Source organism: Macaca thibetana, chromosome 16, assembly GCF_024542745.1.
Source record: "Macaca thibetana thibetana isolate TM-01 chromosome 16, ASM2454274v1, whole genome shotgun sequence".
Classification (NCBI taxonomy): domain Eukaryota; kingdom Metazoa; phylum Chordata; class Mammalia; order Primates; family Cercopithecidae; genus Macaca; species Macaca thibetana.
In genome coordinates, this window is record NC_065593.1 from 55361578 (window position 1) to 55376533 (window position 14956).

A 14956-nucleotide genomic window follows, 5' to 3' on the forward strand; every position below is an offset into this window, starting at 1 on the left:
TATGGCTGTGTGGCCTTGCACAAGTTGCTCCTCTTTGACGGTCTGTGCTCTGTGCTTTTTCTTTTTTCTTTTTTTTTTTTAGATGGAGTTTCACTCTTGTTTGCCCAGGCTGGAGTGCAATGGCACGATCACAGCTCACCGCAGCCTCCACCTCCCAGGTTCAAGCAATTCTCCTGCCTCAGCCTCCCTAGTAGCTGGGATTATAGGCATGTGCCACCATGCCTGGCCAATTTTGTATTTTTAGTAGAGACGGGGTTTCTCCATGTTGGTCAGGCTGGTCTCGAACTCCCGACCTCAGGTGATCCACCCGCCTCCGCCTCCCAAAGTGCTGGGATTACAGGCGTGAGCCACCGCGCCCGGCTTTCTTTTTCTTTATTTCTTTTTTTTTTTTTGAGATGAAGTCTCCTCTGTCACCCAGGCTGGAGTGCAGTGGCGTGATCTCGGCTCACGGAAACCTCCACCTCCCAGGTTCAAGCGATTCTCCTGCCTCAGCCTCCTGGGTAGCTGGGATTACAGGCGTGAGCCACCTGGCCTGGTCGGCCTCTGTTTTTCATCTGTATGATGGGCTTAGTGCTCCCTTAGGGCTCCTCCTGTGGGTTCTGCTGTTGGACCAGGGCTCAGCTTCCAGTTTAGCTTGAGGGTGCCCAGGCCTGCAGAAGGTATAAAGCAAGGGCTGGGAGAGGGGGAGGAAGGAGGAGGCAGAAAGGCAACGGGAAGGGGAGGAGGAGGGCAGAGGAAGGGTCTCTGAGTGCCTCTCACTCCTGCCTCAGCTCCTCGCTGCAGCGGTCCTGCACAGGGCTTTGGGTCCCAAACACCAGAGGAAGGAGCGGGGACAGTCCAGGCTTCTTCCCTGTATCTTGCTCCTGAGCCGCCCATCTAGGATGGTGCAAGGCCGAGTTGTCTGCACTGAACCCTCCCTCAGTTTCTCCTCCAGTGATTGCAGGGCTGTGGGGGCAGCTGGCACAGCAGGGCTGGACGTGCTGTTCAAGAGGACGGGAGGGGCAGCCTGAGCCCGGAGGGAGGCTCAATGGGGACATTTGCAGCCCTGCAGACAGGGCAGGGTACCAAAAAGCCTTAAGCAAGCAAATGTACTCTCTAAACCTCAGTTTCCTCATCCAGGAGATAGTGATGCTCTTCACGTTCGGGAATTGATCAGAAATCTTGCATATAAAGTGCCTGGCAAGCAGTAACAGTTGCTAAATGGCAGATGTTTGACTCGGCCCTGCCTCTAGCCCACAAGCTTTTGTGTACTAAAAAGTACACAGAAAAGCTGGACCCTGCTCCATGGGGTCTTCTCCCGGCCCCTCTTTCCGAGGCTTTTGCTCATCACTTTTTGTGGGAAACTTGACTTAGGCCAATGCTGGACCAAAGCCTTGGTCAGTGCTGGACACACTGGGAGAGGAGATGGGCTCCTTCTTCCAGCTCACACTGCCCCTGGTCATACAGCAGATTGCAATTGTCCTTAAAGGCCACTGACACTCACGGGTCATTTTCTCAGGTTCTCCCACAAAATGTCATTTCTGCTGTTCCTGTGCTGAAGGGAGGGAACGGAAAAGTATCAATTCCAACCTTGGTTTTCTAGTATTTTAAACTCTTCTACCCCACCCCATAAGGTCATTCTTTCTGTCGCTGACTCTTTATAAAACCTGAGAGAGTTGATGGAATATTGATTGAAAATTGAGGGGCAGAGGAATGGAGTGAATTGACCAGTCACCTGGTGTTGGGTGTGGGCAGTGAGATCTGAGATCTCCCTTCTGACTTGGCGCTAAACTTGTTTTGAAACAAAGCCAAGCTCCAGTCTCTCATGAGAAAAGAGGTGGAGCTCTAGAAACTTTTAGGGAACTGGAAAGATGGTCATGGAGGCCCTGGTAGACAAAGGGCTTGATGCAAGCCAGCGATTCCTTGGGCAGACACTGGGAGGCTCTGGGCTGGGCTGGCAGCATCGTGGGGAAGAGGCTGAGGGTATTGCCAAGGGTGGGGTGTGTGTGTGTGTGTGCGTGCGCTCACGCACATGTGCGTGTCCCATGAGTCACTGGAAGTGTCCATGTGGCCCCAGTATCCTGGACTGCCTTGGAAATTGCCCAGCCTGATCTCTTCAATGCCCATAAGCGAAGCTGGACCCAGAACCTGGAAAGGACTGGATCTGGGCCCCAAATACCATCTTTCTAGTCCAAACCTCTTTTCATGGCTTTGCATTGCCCCCAAGGGCCCCCACAAGCGGTTTCTGCTGGTCCCATCCCCTGCAAGCTGGATACAGCCAGAGGGCTGACTTGCCTGGGTCAGAGCTCTGCACTTTGAGGGGTGGCACGCTCCTGAGGTCAAAGGTAGCACATTCAGGTGCCAGGGCACAGGCCCTCTGCCTCTCCACCTACGCCGGGGGGTTCACAAAGCGTCCATGGAGCCCAGGATGGGCTCTGTGCTTTGTGCGCGCAGTGTCACTACCCTCTGTCTGCCTGCAGGTCCCTGGCCCTGGGCCAGCAGTACACATCTCTGGGCTCACAGCCCCTGCTCTGCGGCTCCATCCCAGGCCTGGTCCCCAAGCAACTGCGCTTCTGCCGCAATTACATCGAGATCATGCCCAGCGTGGCCGAGGGCGTGAAGCTGGGCATCCAGGAGTGCCAGCACCAGTTCCGGGGCCGCCGCTGGAACTGCACCACCATAGATGACAGCCTGGCCATCTTTGGGCCCGTCCTCGACAAAGGTACTGCCTCAGGGCTGAGGGGCAGGGGGGTAAGGGGGTGGGTGGGGGGAGGGATCAGGACTGTATGCCCTTCCACCCCAGTAAGGGTGCCTCTTCTCTGAAGCCAGGGTCCCTCTGGGAGGGTGATAAATTTGGTTGCATAACTGCCACACCTTCCCAGGCACTGCTGGGGGCTGGGCCGCCTTGAGATGCTCCAGGATCCTGAGGTTTGAGGGCTGACACCAAGAAGGCCACAGACTTCCTTCCTGGCTTTTGCACAGTGGGAGCCTCAGGCTCCTGCTGTGGACATTTGTGACATTTTCCCAGTGCTGTGTTAAGTGCTATGCAAATACCGCTTTGGGGTGGGACTGAGAGCATTGCCACCCCCAGGTCCCTCCCATCTAGAAAGTTCTCAGGAGCCGAGGAAGCTGCCTGGTGCTGTCATAGCATTGCGTTGCCCCCAAGAGCCCCTCTTTCTGTTCATCCTCATGCACTGTCAGCTGGATAGGCCAGGAATCATGGTGGGGCTAGAGGGTGCACTGGCCTCTGGGTAGCTTTCCAGCCATCTTGCCGCCTGGGAGCCTAACTGGCTGTACCTCAAGTGGACAGGGAACCACGTGATTTGACTGAACCTGGAGGCCCTGGGAGGGAGGCTAAGTGGGACAACTGCTCCCAAGAAGGGGCCTTGGGGGCTCACGGACTGGGTGGAAGATGGGCAGCTCTTTGTGGAACAGCAGTGTCCAGGAATTTAACGATCCCGGCTGGGCTGGCCACCGCCAGAGTTGCTCTGCCACCCAAACTGCTGAGCCTAGCCCTCCCTCCTATTAGAAGCTAGGGAATGAATGGGAGCTGCCTGTACAGCCAGAAAGAAAAGGGATCTGACGTTCGGGTGAAGGGGTGGGGTGCTGGGTGGGGTGGGGGGAAACTGACCACCCCCATTTTAGAGTGCAGTTCCCTTTTACCGGTGCCTCAGGTGCACAGGGTCTGTCCCACCTACAGGCAAAGTCCGGGCTATTGTCATGGGACAGGAGGGTAATTAGCAAATCAATGGATGATGATTCTGTTTACGCTTCTATTACCAAAACTAATTATTCCGTGTTGACATAAAAGATTTGGCCTCTTAATTGGGGCCAAGTGGCGGCGGTTTGCATTTCAAACTCGATCTTGTCGGTGTGTTGGTCTCAGCGCTTTCCGGTGCCCCTCTTCGGGCCAGGTAGCGCTGAATCAAACAGCCTTGCGTCTAGACGCGCTCCCCAAAAGCGAGTCACCTCTGATCGCTCTTCCAGTCTCCGGCCAAAAGCCAGGGGAAAGCGAGTCTGGGTGCGCTGCCCATTCACTCCGCGTTGAACGTTTTAAGTCACCGCCGTAGGTTCTGGCACATGCCCCGGTCCCTAGAGGGCCCGAGGACAGGTTTGGGTTGCGGCGGGAGGGGCGATGTGTGCCCGAGAGTTTGGGAATTGGCTGGCGGCGGCGAGGAGAGCATCCCGGAAGACGCCGCGAGCGCATACGCGCCCCAGTCGGTGCCCAGAGCCCGGGCCTTGAACCCAGGTTCGCGCCCAGCTCCGGCTCCATGTTTGCACCCCGCCCCCAGCGAGTCCGTACACCCCAGCCGCGTGGACGGCCAAGGGTTAATCTCTGCCCCCCGCTTTGAGACCCGGGAAGCAGGGGCTCGGGCAGCCCGGGGCGCGCGTCTTCCGCGAGTCTGGGGGCGGCGGGGTCGGCGGCCGGAAGGGGCGAGGCGCGGCGGCGGCGCGGCTGGCCCTAGGCGCTTCCCCGGGCGGGGCGGGGCGGGGAGGGGCGGGGCAGGGGCGGGGGCGGGCGCCGGAGGGGTCGGGGCGGCCTGAAAAGCGCCCGAGCGCCGCCCCCCACCGCGCGGCCCGGGCCCCGCGCCCGCTGCGGTCGCCGCGCCATTCACACGCCCTCTGGCCATTCGGCGCGGCGCGGGGGCGGGGGGCGCCGCTTCAATGGGGATTTCGCGGCCCGGCGCCGGGGCCGGGGGCGCGGCCCGGCCGCGGGAGCCGCCCGTTGCTACGCGGTGGCGGCCGGCCCGGCGGCCCGGGCCCGGCGGCCGCATTATGCGGGTAATGCGGTGTGACACCGCGCGAACAAAGGCGGATTGAGCGGCCCAGCGGGCCCCGCCGGACGGGGAAGGCACAGCGGGGCTGTCAGCGCCGCTCCCAGGCTAATCCCCGCCCCGCCCCCGCTGCCCCCGCGTTCCCGGGGCTGGGAACCCAGCGCGGCCCGGGGCCCGGGCGCCGCTGCCGCCGCGGGCCGACCGGAAACGAGGGGCGCATGCCCTCGGCCCCTCTTCCCCGGGGCGCCCCGAGGGCTGGGGCGGCTGGGATTGGGGCGAGTGAGCGGCGCGGCGGGGACCCCGGGGCCGGGAGCACAATTGGACTCGGGACCTCGGGCCCCGTTGCCGCAGCCCTAGGTCGGCCTTCGCAGCGCAGGCGCGGGGCGCGGGCGGCACCGGCTCCGCACTCTCCGCCCTCCCGTCGGTGGAACTGGGACGGGCCCCTCTGTAGGTGGCGCAGGAGGGCGTGGGGGCCGCGGAGAGCGGCCGCGGGAGCCACGAGGGGTCCCGGGTTTCCTTCTTGCAGCACTCGGCCCACAGCCCAGGAGAGGAGGAGGGCGCCTGGCTTCTAAATAAATTTGGTCACATTTATGACCAATTTTGCCGAGTAGGCCGGCCTGGTGTTTCGCAGCCTGTGCCAGGTGGCGGGTCACCTCCGGCTCCGGGGTCCTGCCGTGAGGAGAGAGAGGGTTGGGCTGCAGGTCTTGCAGGCCTTGGCCTCCCTGATCGTCAATGTCCACATCTATAAGATGAGTAAAACTTTCTATGTGAATGAAGCACATGCAGAGATGATGACCGTTGTGAGGAGGGTGGAGCACACCCCTGACAGTCTCCCCTTGCCCTGCGCTGGACCCTGGGATAGAACCAGGGGAATTGCCCCGTGTCTCTACCCTTCTGGGCGGGGCTTGGCCGTGTCTGGGCGTGAGGGCAGGAGAATGGGGATGGGGAGACTGAGGCACGGGCCATTACCCTCCTGGTGAGAGGCTCTAGGGGCGGAGGGAAGCTGTGTCCATTTTACAAAAAGGGCGACAGAGACCGAGAAAATGAGAGGGGTCGCCCCTATGCATCCGGGTGCGGAAGGGGTGGGCCTGGGCAGGTTTAGGCTGTAGATTCCTAGGCCTCCCTCCTCACAGACCTGGAGCTCACTCAGGCGTGGGAGGGCTCAGGCCTGTGCTGGGTGGTCTCTGGACTTTGGGAAGGTGGAGGGCAGGGGGTGTGTGCCCAGCTCAGAAGTGGCTTCTGTTAAGGTTGCTGCCTTATCTCGGCAGCAGCCTGCCAGAGCTTTGGTGTTGGCCCCTATTTCTAACAGGCACTGCTCTGCCCTGTGGCATTTGAGGCCCTGGGCTAATCAGTTAGCAGCCTGGGGCCTCAGTTTGCTCATCTGTGAAGTGGGGATACCCAACTGGGTCTAAACCAGCCAAAGAGGGTGGCGAAGCTGCCTCCGTCTTGCCTCAGGGCTGGTGAGCTCTTCAACTCTTCCTGGTCTCGTTCCCCTAACGTCCTGGCCTGGGAGGTGGAGGCAGGGCAGGTGCTCCCAGGCCGGGTCCTGAGTGCTGCCTCCCCACGGCCTCCCTGCAGCCACCCGCGAGTCGGCCTTCGTGCACGCCATCGCCTCGGCCGGCGTGGCCTTCGCCGTCACCCGCTCCTGCGCCGAGGGCACCTCCACCATTTGCGGTTGTGACTCGCATCATAAAGGGCCGCCTGGCGAAGGCTGGAAGTGGGGCGGCTGCAGCGAAGACGCTGACTTCGGGGTGTTAGTGTCCAGGGAGTTCGCGGACGCGCGTGAGAACAGGCCGGACGCACGCTCGGCCATGAACAAGCACAACAACGAGGCGGGCCGCACGGTGAGCCAGGCTGCCCTCCCCCAACCCTGCAGGGAGCCCCCCTCTCCTTCACCCCTCCCCCCGCCCTTCCCCTCCGGAGCTGGCCTGGCCCCCACCCCCACCCCTTCTGGCAGCCCTGTGGGTCGTGGACTCCTTTTCCCCTTGGCCAGGCTTGGCCCCCTCCCCACCCCACAGCCACTTCGTCTGTCCACCCTCCTTCCTCTTTGGGCAGTTCCTGGACTCCACCCCACCCGGGTGAGTCGGCCTGGGAGCATGGCCACCCCGTGGGATCAGGTACCACCCACCCATCCTGTGCACCTTGTCACGCGGTGTAGGGCTGTCAAGTCCTGGGAACCTGGCTCTGAATTCAGCCTCCACTCCCTTACTGTGTTTGTATGATGTAGGGTGAGTCACATTAAGTTCCCAGCCTCAGTTTCCCCATGTGTTAAATGGAGATAACTCCTATTTCTTTTTTATTTTTATTTTTTGAGAGGGAGTCTCGCTCTGTCGCTCAGGCTGGAGTGCAGTGGCTCGATCTTAGCTCCCTGCGACCTCCACCTCCCGAGTTCAAACGATTCTCCGCCATCACACCAGCTAATTTTTGTATTTTTGATAGAGACGGGGTTTCGCCATGTTGGCCAGGCTGGTCTTGAACTCCCGACCTCAGGTGATCCTCCCGCCTCAGCCTCCAAAAGTGCTGGGATTACCACCGCGCCCAGGCAACAACTCCTATTTCATATGCTGTGAGAAGTGGACGTGCTGTCTGCCCATGCTTGGGGTGTGAAGGGGGAGGGAAACATGGTCCTATTCTTTAGGTCTTGCCTCAGTCCCCATCAGTTCTCTTCCTGGCACAGAGGAGTAGAGAAGGCTGGAGGGAAGGGGGTGGGCAGGGGTAGAGAGGGAAGGCCCGGATGTGCCCCCTCATGAGGTCAGTCTGGGGGCCAGCTGCCACTCCTCTCCCCCAGACTATCCTGGACCACATGCACCTCAAATGCAAGTGTCACGGGCTGTCGGGCAGCTGTGAGGTGAAGACCTGCTGGTGGGCGCAGCCTGACTTCCGTGCCATTGGCGACTTCCTCAAGGACAAGTATGACAGCGCCTCGGAGATGGTAGTAGAGAAGCACCGTGAGTCCCGAGGCTGGGTGGAGACCCTCCGGGCCAAGTACTCGCTCTTCAAGCCGCCCACTGAGAGGGACCTGGTCTACTACGAGAACTCACCCAACTTTTGTGAGCCCAACCCGGAGACGGGTTCTTTTGGCACAAGGGACCGGACTTGCAATGTCACCTCCCATGGCATTGATGGCTGCGATCTGCTCTGCTGTGGCCGTGGCCACAACACGAGGACGGAGAAGCGGAAGGAAAAATGCCACTGCATCTTCCACTGGTGCTGCTACGTCAGCTGCCAGGAGTGTATTCGCATCTACGATGTGCACACCTGCAAGTAGGGCACCAGGTAGGGCTCTGGGAAGGTGGGGGAGGCTGGGAGCCTGGGCGCAGGGAATGGGGTTGTTTGCCCATCTCTTCTTCTTGACGACCCCCTTCTGTTTCTGAGCTATCCAAGACACACAAGTTCCCACAGTCAAAATAGGAAGCCAGGATTTTTTCAAGCTTCCATGAGAATGGTCCTTGGGCAGAGACTTGGTGGATTGCACAAAGCACAGATAAAAACCCAGTGTTGGCTGGGTGCAGTGACTCACGCCTGTAATCCCAGCACTTTGGGAGGCTGAGGTGGATGGATCACCTGAGGTCAGGAGTTTGAGACCAGCCTGGCCAATATGATGAAACCCTGTCTCTACTAAAAATACAAAAATTAGCCGGGTGTCGTGGCAGGTGCCTGTAATCCCAGCTACTCGGGAGGCTGAGGCAGGAGGAGTGCTTGAACCTGGGCGACGGAGGTTGCAATGAACTGAGATTGCACCACTGGACTCTAGCCTGGGCGACAGAGTGAGACTCCATCTCAAAAAACAAAAAAACAAAAAAACAAAACAACAACAACAAAAAAACAAAATCCAGTGTGTGCACATTAGCTACCAGCAATTGATTAACATTTTGACACAAGTTAGTAAGTTATGAGCCAGATCAAATTTTTGCATAGCCACTAGCTGTCATTCTTGAGCATTCTGTGGAGCTGTGGGGTTGGAAGCTGGGAGACCTGACGTCTGGTCCTAACTTTGTCAGTAACTTCCTGTTCTTTCACTTTTCTGGGCCTCAGCTTTCTTACTATAAAGTGGTGATGGTGTTGGGGGGTGGGGGCAGTTTAAATACCTCAAGCGGAGAGCCGAAATGTCTCCTCTACCCCTGAGGCAGAGTCAGTGTCTGTCCACCTTGAACTTAGAGGGCAAGTTCTTGCACAAGCATCAATCTTACCGACCTCAGGGAGGTGGGTGGGGGGAAGCGGCATATAAACCCATATCCTGACAGATCTGAAGCTTGGGTGGAGTGGGGAGCACTCTCACCGAGTTTATGGATGATGATGGGGAGCAGGAGGGATTCAAGTTCAGAGTGGCTGGGATGAGTAATCAAAGGATCAAAGGCTGGTGGATTTTGTTCCCAAGCTTCCCAGAGGTGGCCTGCCTGGGAGGCGCTATGCACTGGCCCGCCTGGGAGGCGCTATGCAGTGGCCCTGGGTTTCACAGCACCCCGGGATAGGTCAGCATGGATGAGGATTGGTCCTGGACCCCAGGGGTGGAAGGTTTTTAAGGCTGGGGTGCCCTTTCCTCCTTTTCTCTTCCCTGAGAAGGAGCCTACTATGTCGAGGCATGAGTAGGGGTGTTGGAATTAGGCCCTGCCCTGCTCCAGCTCCTACCACTTGGCAACCGTGTGACCCAAGCAAGAAATTCTTCATAGACCTGGTTCCTCATCTGTCGTGCTCCCCAGAGGTGCTGTGAGGGACAAATGAAAGGACCCTGGGGACAGGGCTTAGTTAATTGGGAAGCACTTCCCTGCTGGGTCATTGTTGGCTGGGGTGGTGCTAGGGGACAGCAGTCTGTGAAAAGGTAGAGTCCCCCCTCGGTGATGCAGTTCCGCAGGGCGCCTCTGAGCTACTGGCACATGTCTGTGCCATAGTGAGTAGGGGAGGGAAGTGGACAGGCCTCTCTTGAGATATGGGAGGTACCTGACATCATGGAGAAGAGCTCTGGCTGAGGGGCGACTCACTCAGCCCCTCTAGGAAGCCCCTTGGTGCAGCTCAAGTTCTGTCCTGGTGGGGGCAGTTCGGAAAGGCCGCAGGTGGCACTGCCTTTCTTGGTGTCTGAACGAAAGCAGCGTGGGGAGTGGGAGAGGACGAAGGTGAGCCCAGTGGCTCCCCTCGTCTGCTCAGCTGTCTGGCCTGCGAGTGCCAGTGCCAGTTTCCTCCTCAGTTCAGTGGTGGTGACAACGGCAGCCCAGCAGAAATTTTTTTTTTTTTTTGAGACTGAGTCTCGCTTTGTCACCCAGGCTGGAGTGAAGTGTGCGATCTCGGCTCACTGTGACCTCCGCCGCCTGGGTTCAAGCGATTCTCCTGCCTCAGCCTCCCAAGTAGCTGGGATTATTATAGGCGCCCGCCACCATGATTGGCTAATTTTTGTATTTTTAGTAGAGACGGGTTTCGCCATGCTGGCCAGGCTGGTCTTGAACTCCTGACCTCACGTGATCCACCCGTCTTGGCCGCCCAAAGTGCTGGGATTACAGGCGTGAGCCACCGCGCCCAGCCAGAATCAGTACTCTTCATCAGCCCTCTTTCTCCTCATTTCTGAAATGGACAATGAATGGTTTTTTTTCCCTCAATCTTATGTAAAATGCTACATAGCTATGGTTTCAAGATGCTGTGGTCCAAGTGGTTCCTACCCTGAATGCCTTCTCTGTGGAAGCTCTGGAGGCCTCACTCTGTGACCAGTGGAGGACACTCTTCTGACATGGTGCCCTTCTGATGAACACTCCCAGGCCAGCTCTTCCACCTCACTGAACCCTGGCTTCTTCATTTGTGAACTGGGGATGAGAACTGTATTCTGTGTAGGGTTGTCCTGTGGACTGGAGACCTGGCATATGAAGGGCCTGGCCCGGGGCCCAGGTGCTCAGAGGATAACCACAGAGGCCTCTGGGCCAAGCAGAGCTGACCTCCCAGAGCCACCTCTGCAGGCGAGCTGCCTGCTCTAGAGCAATGGGCCCAGGCCGGCCGAGACTCTGCTACTCCCTGCCGACACTGTAGGCAAGACGGGAGCCTGCGGGATGCACCGGCAGGGATGGCAGGGAACAGAGTCTTTAGCTGTTCTCTTGGCTTCCCCGACAGTCTTGGCAGTGCAGGCAGGAGAGAGAAGCGAGTCCCAGAGCAGGCCCCGGCCCCTCCACACGGCGAGGAGAGAGCCCCTGTCAAATGGCTTGTGTCCTTCCTTTGTGGGGAAAACACCTTTTCTGTAGCTTTTTGTAGCTTTTACCCAGTGTCTCTGGCTAACCATTGATTTGGTGCCTTACAAGTGCCAGATTTATTCCTCGTCACTCTGCTGTTGTGAGCATAGTGAGCTGGAAAGGTTCCGGCAAGAGTCAAGTGGCCTGGCTGCGCCCAGTCCTGGATCTGTTACTGCCTTGCTGAGAGACCTTGGATGTGTCCCTTCAATCTGGCTGAGCCTGTTTCTGCCTCTGTAAAGTAGTCTTACCTTGGCCTCGTCAGCCCCCAGAGGAGCTGGGTGTTGACTGGGAATGCTTCAAACCCTTTGTGAGATATGACTATGCAAATGAATAAAATGAGCACACTGCTGCTCCAATGGGAAGGAATTGTTCGTAATTAAGTAGGCTTTCTCCCATTTGGACAGCTCATTATCAAGCTATTTGGTGCGGTACAAAAACACAGTGCATGCCTGGCGGGAGCCCAGCACAGCAGCTGACTCGGAGTTGGGGACTGGGCCCTCGGCCGGGCACTGTTTCTCCCGTCCTGAGTGACCTGCTCCTGGGCTTCCTGTTGTCCAAGGCCCTCAGCTAGAGGTGGGGGAGGTAGAATTTCGATCCCATTCTGTGAACTCAAAAGCCCTGCTTCTCCTGTGAATCATACAACCTCCCTCAACAGTAGGCCCAAAGCACAGAGGACAGCTTGGAGAAGCCACCCAAGTCCTCATCGCCTCTGAGCACCAGGGACATGTTCAGCTTCATCAGCAGCCTTTGATCTTTGAACCCCAATGGGTGGTCTCTGGGAACAGAATTATGTTTCTAATTCTTCCTCTTTATTTTCCCCAAGGGCGCTGGGAAGGGGTGAAGTGTGTGGCTGGGCAGATTCAGCGAAGTCTCATGGGAAGCAGGACCTAGAGCCGGGCGCAGCCCTCAGCGTCAGACAGCAAGGAACTGTCACCAGCCGCACGCGTGGTAAATGACCCAGACCCAACTCGCCTGTGGACGGGGAGGCTCTCCCTCTCTCTCATCTTACATTTCTCACCCTACTCTGGATGGTGTGTGGTTTTTAAAGAAGGGGGCTTTCTTTTTAGTTCTCTAGGGTCTGATAGGAACAGACCTGAGGCTTATCTTTGCACATGTTAAAGAAAATAAAAATGAAAAAAAAATTCGACTCCAACAGAACAGGCTGGGCTAATGTGAGCTCTCGGCCTGGCAGTCAAGATATCAGCATGGGCAAGGTTCTGTTTCCAAACTGCTGCTTCTAGTGACATTCCAAGACGCCTGTGAGGTGGGAGTCAGGAAGTAGGGTGCACCCCTGCAGTCTCCTTTTCTTGGTCTACTCCCATTCAAATTTGAGCTAATTTCTCATTCTGATAAAAGCCATAGGTTTAGCTAGGATGAAGTGGTAGGGAGGTCCGCGTCAGTTATTAGAGTAGGATTTGGAGTTTGGAAGAACTGGCAGCTCAGGGTGGCCTGGTCAGCCATTTGAAGAGCAGCTGTGTGTTCTTCTGTCTCATTTTCTCTATAACCCTGTTCTGCACGAGAGGCAGTCAGATCTCAAAATCTTTTTCTACCATTCTGCAGTTTCCACCGTCAATGCAGTTTTTTTTTTTTTTTCCTGTGGTAGTGGACATTGTAAATAGGTTATGTAAGGGGGCAAGTCTTCTCCAGCTCAAATGGCTTCCTAAATAAAGAAGCAGTATCTTCGGAAGGGGCCATTCAGTCCTTCCCAGCCATGCTCACCTGCAGATTCTGTGTACAGATACGCCAGGTAGAGCAGCTGGACTCCAGGTCACCTTAGTGTAAGTTAGACAAAGAATCCATGAGGGAGTAGCAATCGATTCCTGAAATTCCAACTTCGTGACTAGCAGATGGGAAGGATGAAAAGCATCCCTTTGCTTCCTCCAGTACGGACCCATCTTACTGTGTGCTTTCCTCTCTGGGGCCAATGTGAGTAAACACGGACAGAGTTCTTTCCCCCAGCTCCTCCTCCCTCACCTGCATGCTGAGATAGCTTCCACCCATGCAGTTCCCAAGGATCTGGATTAGAAGTTCAAAGGGGAACCAGCAGTCACGTACTCCCTCTGGTGAAGCATTTCACGGCTGAGTTCTCCCTGAGGCATACTGGTCCAGCCGAGGGTCCTAGAGAAAGCTAGCAAAAGGGAGGCACATGGATTTCACAGTACAAATCAGTTCAACAACTGTCTTAGGGAGAATCAGAAAGAACAGATGCAGCAGGGGAATGAGCAGAACAAAGGTTTTTCTTTCTCCCCCTTCCCTCTGGGGTCTACCTGAGCCTGACCTAAAATACCGGGTCAGCGATCTCCCAGCTGGTGCAGGCGGGCTTGCCAAGGCGGCCGTCCAGGAGCCCGCCTTCACTCCTAAATCTGCTGGCCACAAGCCCTGCTAAAGATACACATCTCCCCCCTCCGCCGAGTCTGAAATGCCCCTCCCCATCTCACCTTAGACTGAAAAGTTTTAAATCATGTCAACTGGATAATGCTTGCTTTATGTGAGAATACTTCAGCAGAATGGATACGAATTTTCAAAACAATCTTTTCATATCTATGTATTCTATATTAAAAGTGATAAAGTCATGTTTCTGGGGCGTATTCAAGTAGCTGACAAGTAATTATTTAATAATAGTACATGAGTGCATTGTAATGATTCTCGCCGTAGTCAGGTAATAGTATCCAACCGAAATTTCCTACCAACCTGCTGTATCCAAAGTTTTGTAAAAAGTTGTAGAAGTTGTTGATCTTTTTGATTTTATATTCAAAAAGTCTCTTTTTATAAATATTATTTATTATACAATGTATATACCTTTGAGTTAACTAAGATTATATATTATATAAATATATATATATTTGGAGAAAATATATTTCATCATGCAGTTTTTTTCTGTTAAGTCATTAAAGAGAAGGTAAACAAACCTAAAATGGATACATTGTACACTGTGTGGAGTTTCCAGATTAATGCTCAGGAGGTCAAGGATATGAGATTCTGAACATAGTGGCCTCAGCTAATTAAATGACCAAGTGAAGGTCATTTCCTCTTTTCTCTAAGCAAGATCGTCAGACATGTCCTGGACAGTGGGTCTGATATACCATAGGACATTCTTAAAGGCTTCTTTTGTTCTAAGTTAACTAACAATGAATTTCCAGTTTTAGAAAACAACAATGTGGGTACTAATTCATTTCACAGACTCAAGTATTTTCCATGTACAAATTAATGTCACAGGCACTCCTAAAAGATGTGGCCCAAGGCCAGCAGACCGCAGGGGTGGCCACTGCCTTAATCCCCTCCTCACCATGTTTTCAACTCCATTTAATGGGAAAATAGGATTTTCTCTATTGAAAATGAAACTTGACTGAAAATGGTCTGTCCCCTGCTAGCTCCACTGTGAGAGCTAAGCCGTAGAAGAGGTAGGTTGGTCGATAAGAAGAAAGGGTGTGCCCTGGGCTGTGGGCTGTCTGGAGCAAGTGTCATTTGAAGTTGGTTTGGGTTTAGGTAGAAAGGGCCTGCCAGTGGGCATGCTCTGGGGACGGGCACCCTCTCAGACCGCCGCTTCACAGGACCCAGTGGAAGCTCACGGGTTATGCCTTCTCAACAATGAGATACCACAAGTTGGTTTTATGACAACAGACACTCCTTTAGTTTTCAGACCTACCCATAAAATGTCACCTTTGGTTTATTTGGCACATTATTTCAGAGAATGACAAAAATATTTTTTCTTTCTCTTTCTCCTGATCTACCTCAATTAGGAACAAATCTTACCTCACTACAAAGAGAAATAATGAGAACAGGCTGGGTGGGGTGGCTCATGCCTGTAATCCCAGCACTTTGGGAGGCCGAGGTTGGCGGGGTGGGGGGGGATCACTTGAGGTCAGGAGTTCGAGACCAGCCTGGCCAACATGGTGAAAGCCCGTTTTTATTAAAAATACAAAGATTGGCCGGGCGCGGTGGCTCAAGCCTGTAATCCCAGCACTTTGGGAGGCCGAGACGGGTGGATCACGAGGT

At 55.5% G+C, this 14956-nt stretch overlaps 1 protein-coding gene across 1 annotated transcript; it reads left to right on the forward strand.

Annotated features, from left to right (window-relative positions):
• The first annotated feature begins 1850 nt into the window (after positions 1 to 1850).
• On the forward strand, positions 1851 to 13875 carry WNT3 (Wnt family member 3). Its single transcript, XM_050762370.1, has 5 exons — positions 1851 to 1981; positions 2460 to 2701; positions 6333 to 6598; positions 7543 to 8030; positions 11784 to 13875. The coding sequence occupies exons 1-4, from the start codon at positions 1851 to 1853 to the stop codon at positions 8020 to 8022; spliced, it is 1119 nt and encodes a 372-aa protein (XP_050618327.1). The 3' UTR covers positions 8023 to 8030; positions 11784 to 13875.
• Positions 13876 to 14956: the final 1081 nt, after the last annotated feature.

Bases quoted from the DNA above. Each gene is read 5' to 3' on its own strand.
- WNT3 (XM_050762370.1), top strand. From the start codon at position 1,851: ATGGTCATGGAGGCCCTGGTAGACAAAGGGCTTGATGCAAGCCAGCGA. The intron at 1,982-2,459 runs GTGTGTGTGTGT...GTCTGCCTGCAG, and splicing joins GGTATTGCCAAGGGTGGGGT to GTCCCTGGCCCTGGGCCAGC. The intron at 2,702-6,332 runs GTACTGCCTCAG...GCCTCCCTGCAG, and splicing joins TGGGCCCGTCCTCGACAAAG to CCACCCGCGAGTCGGCCTTC.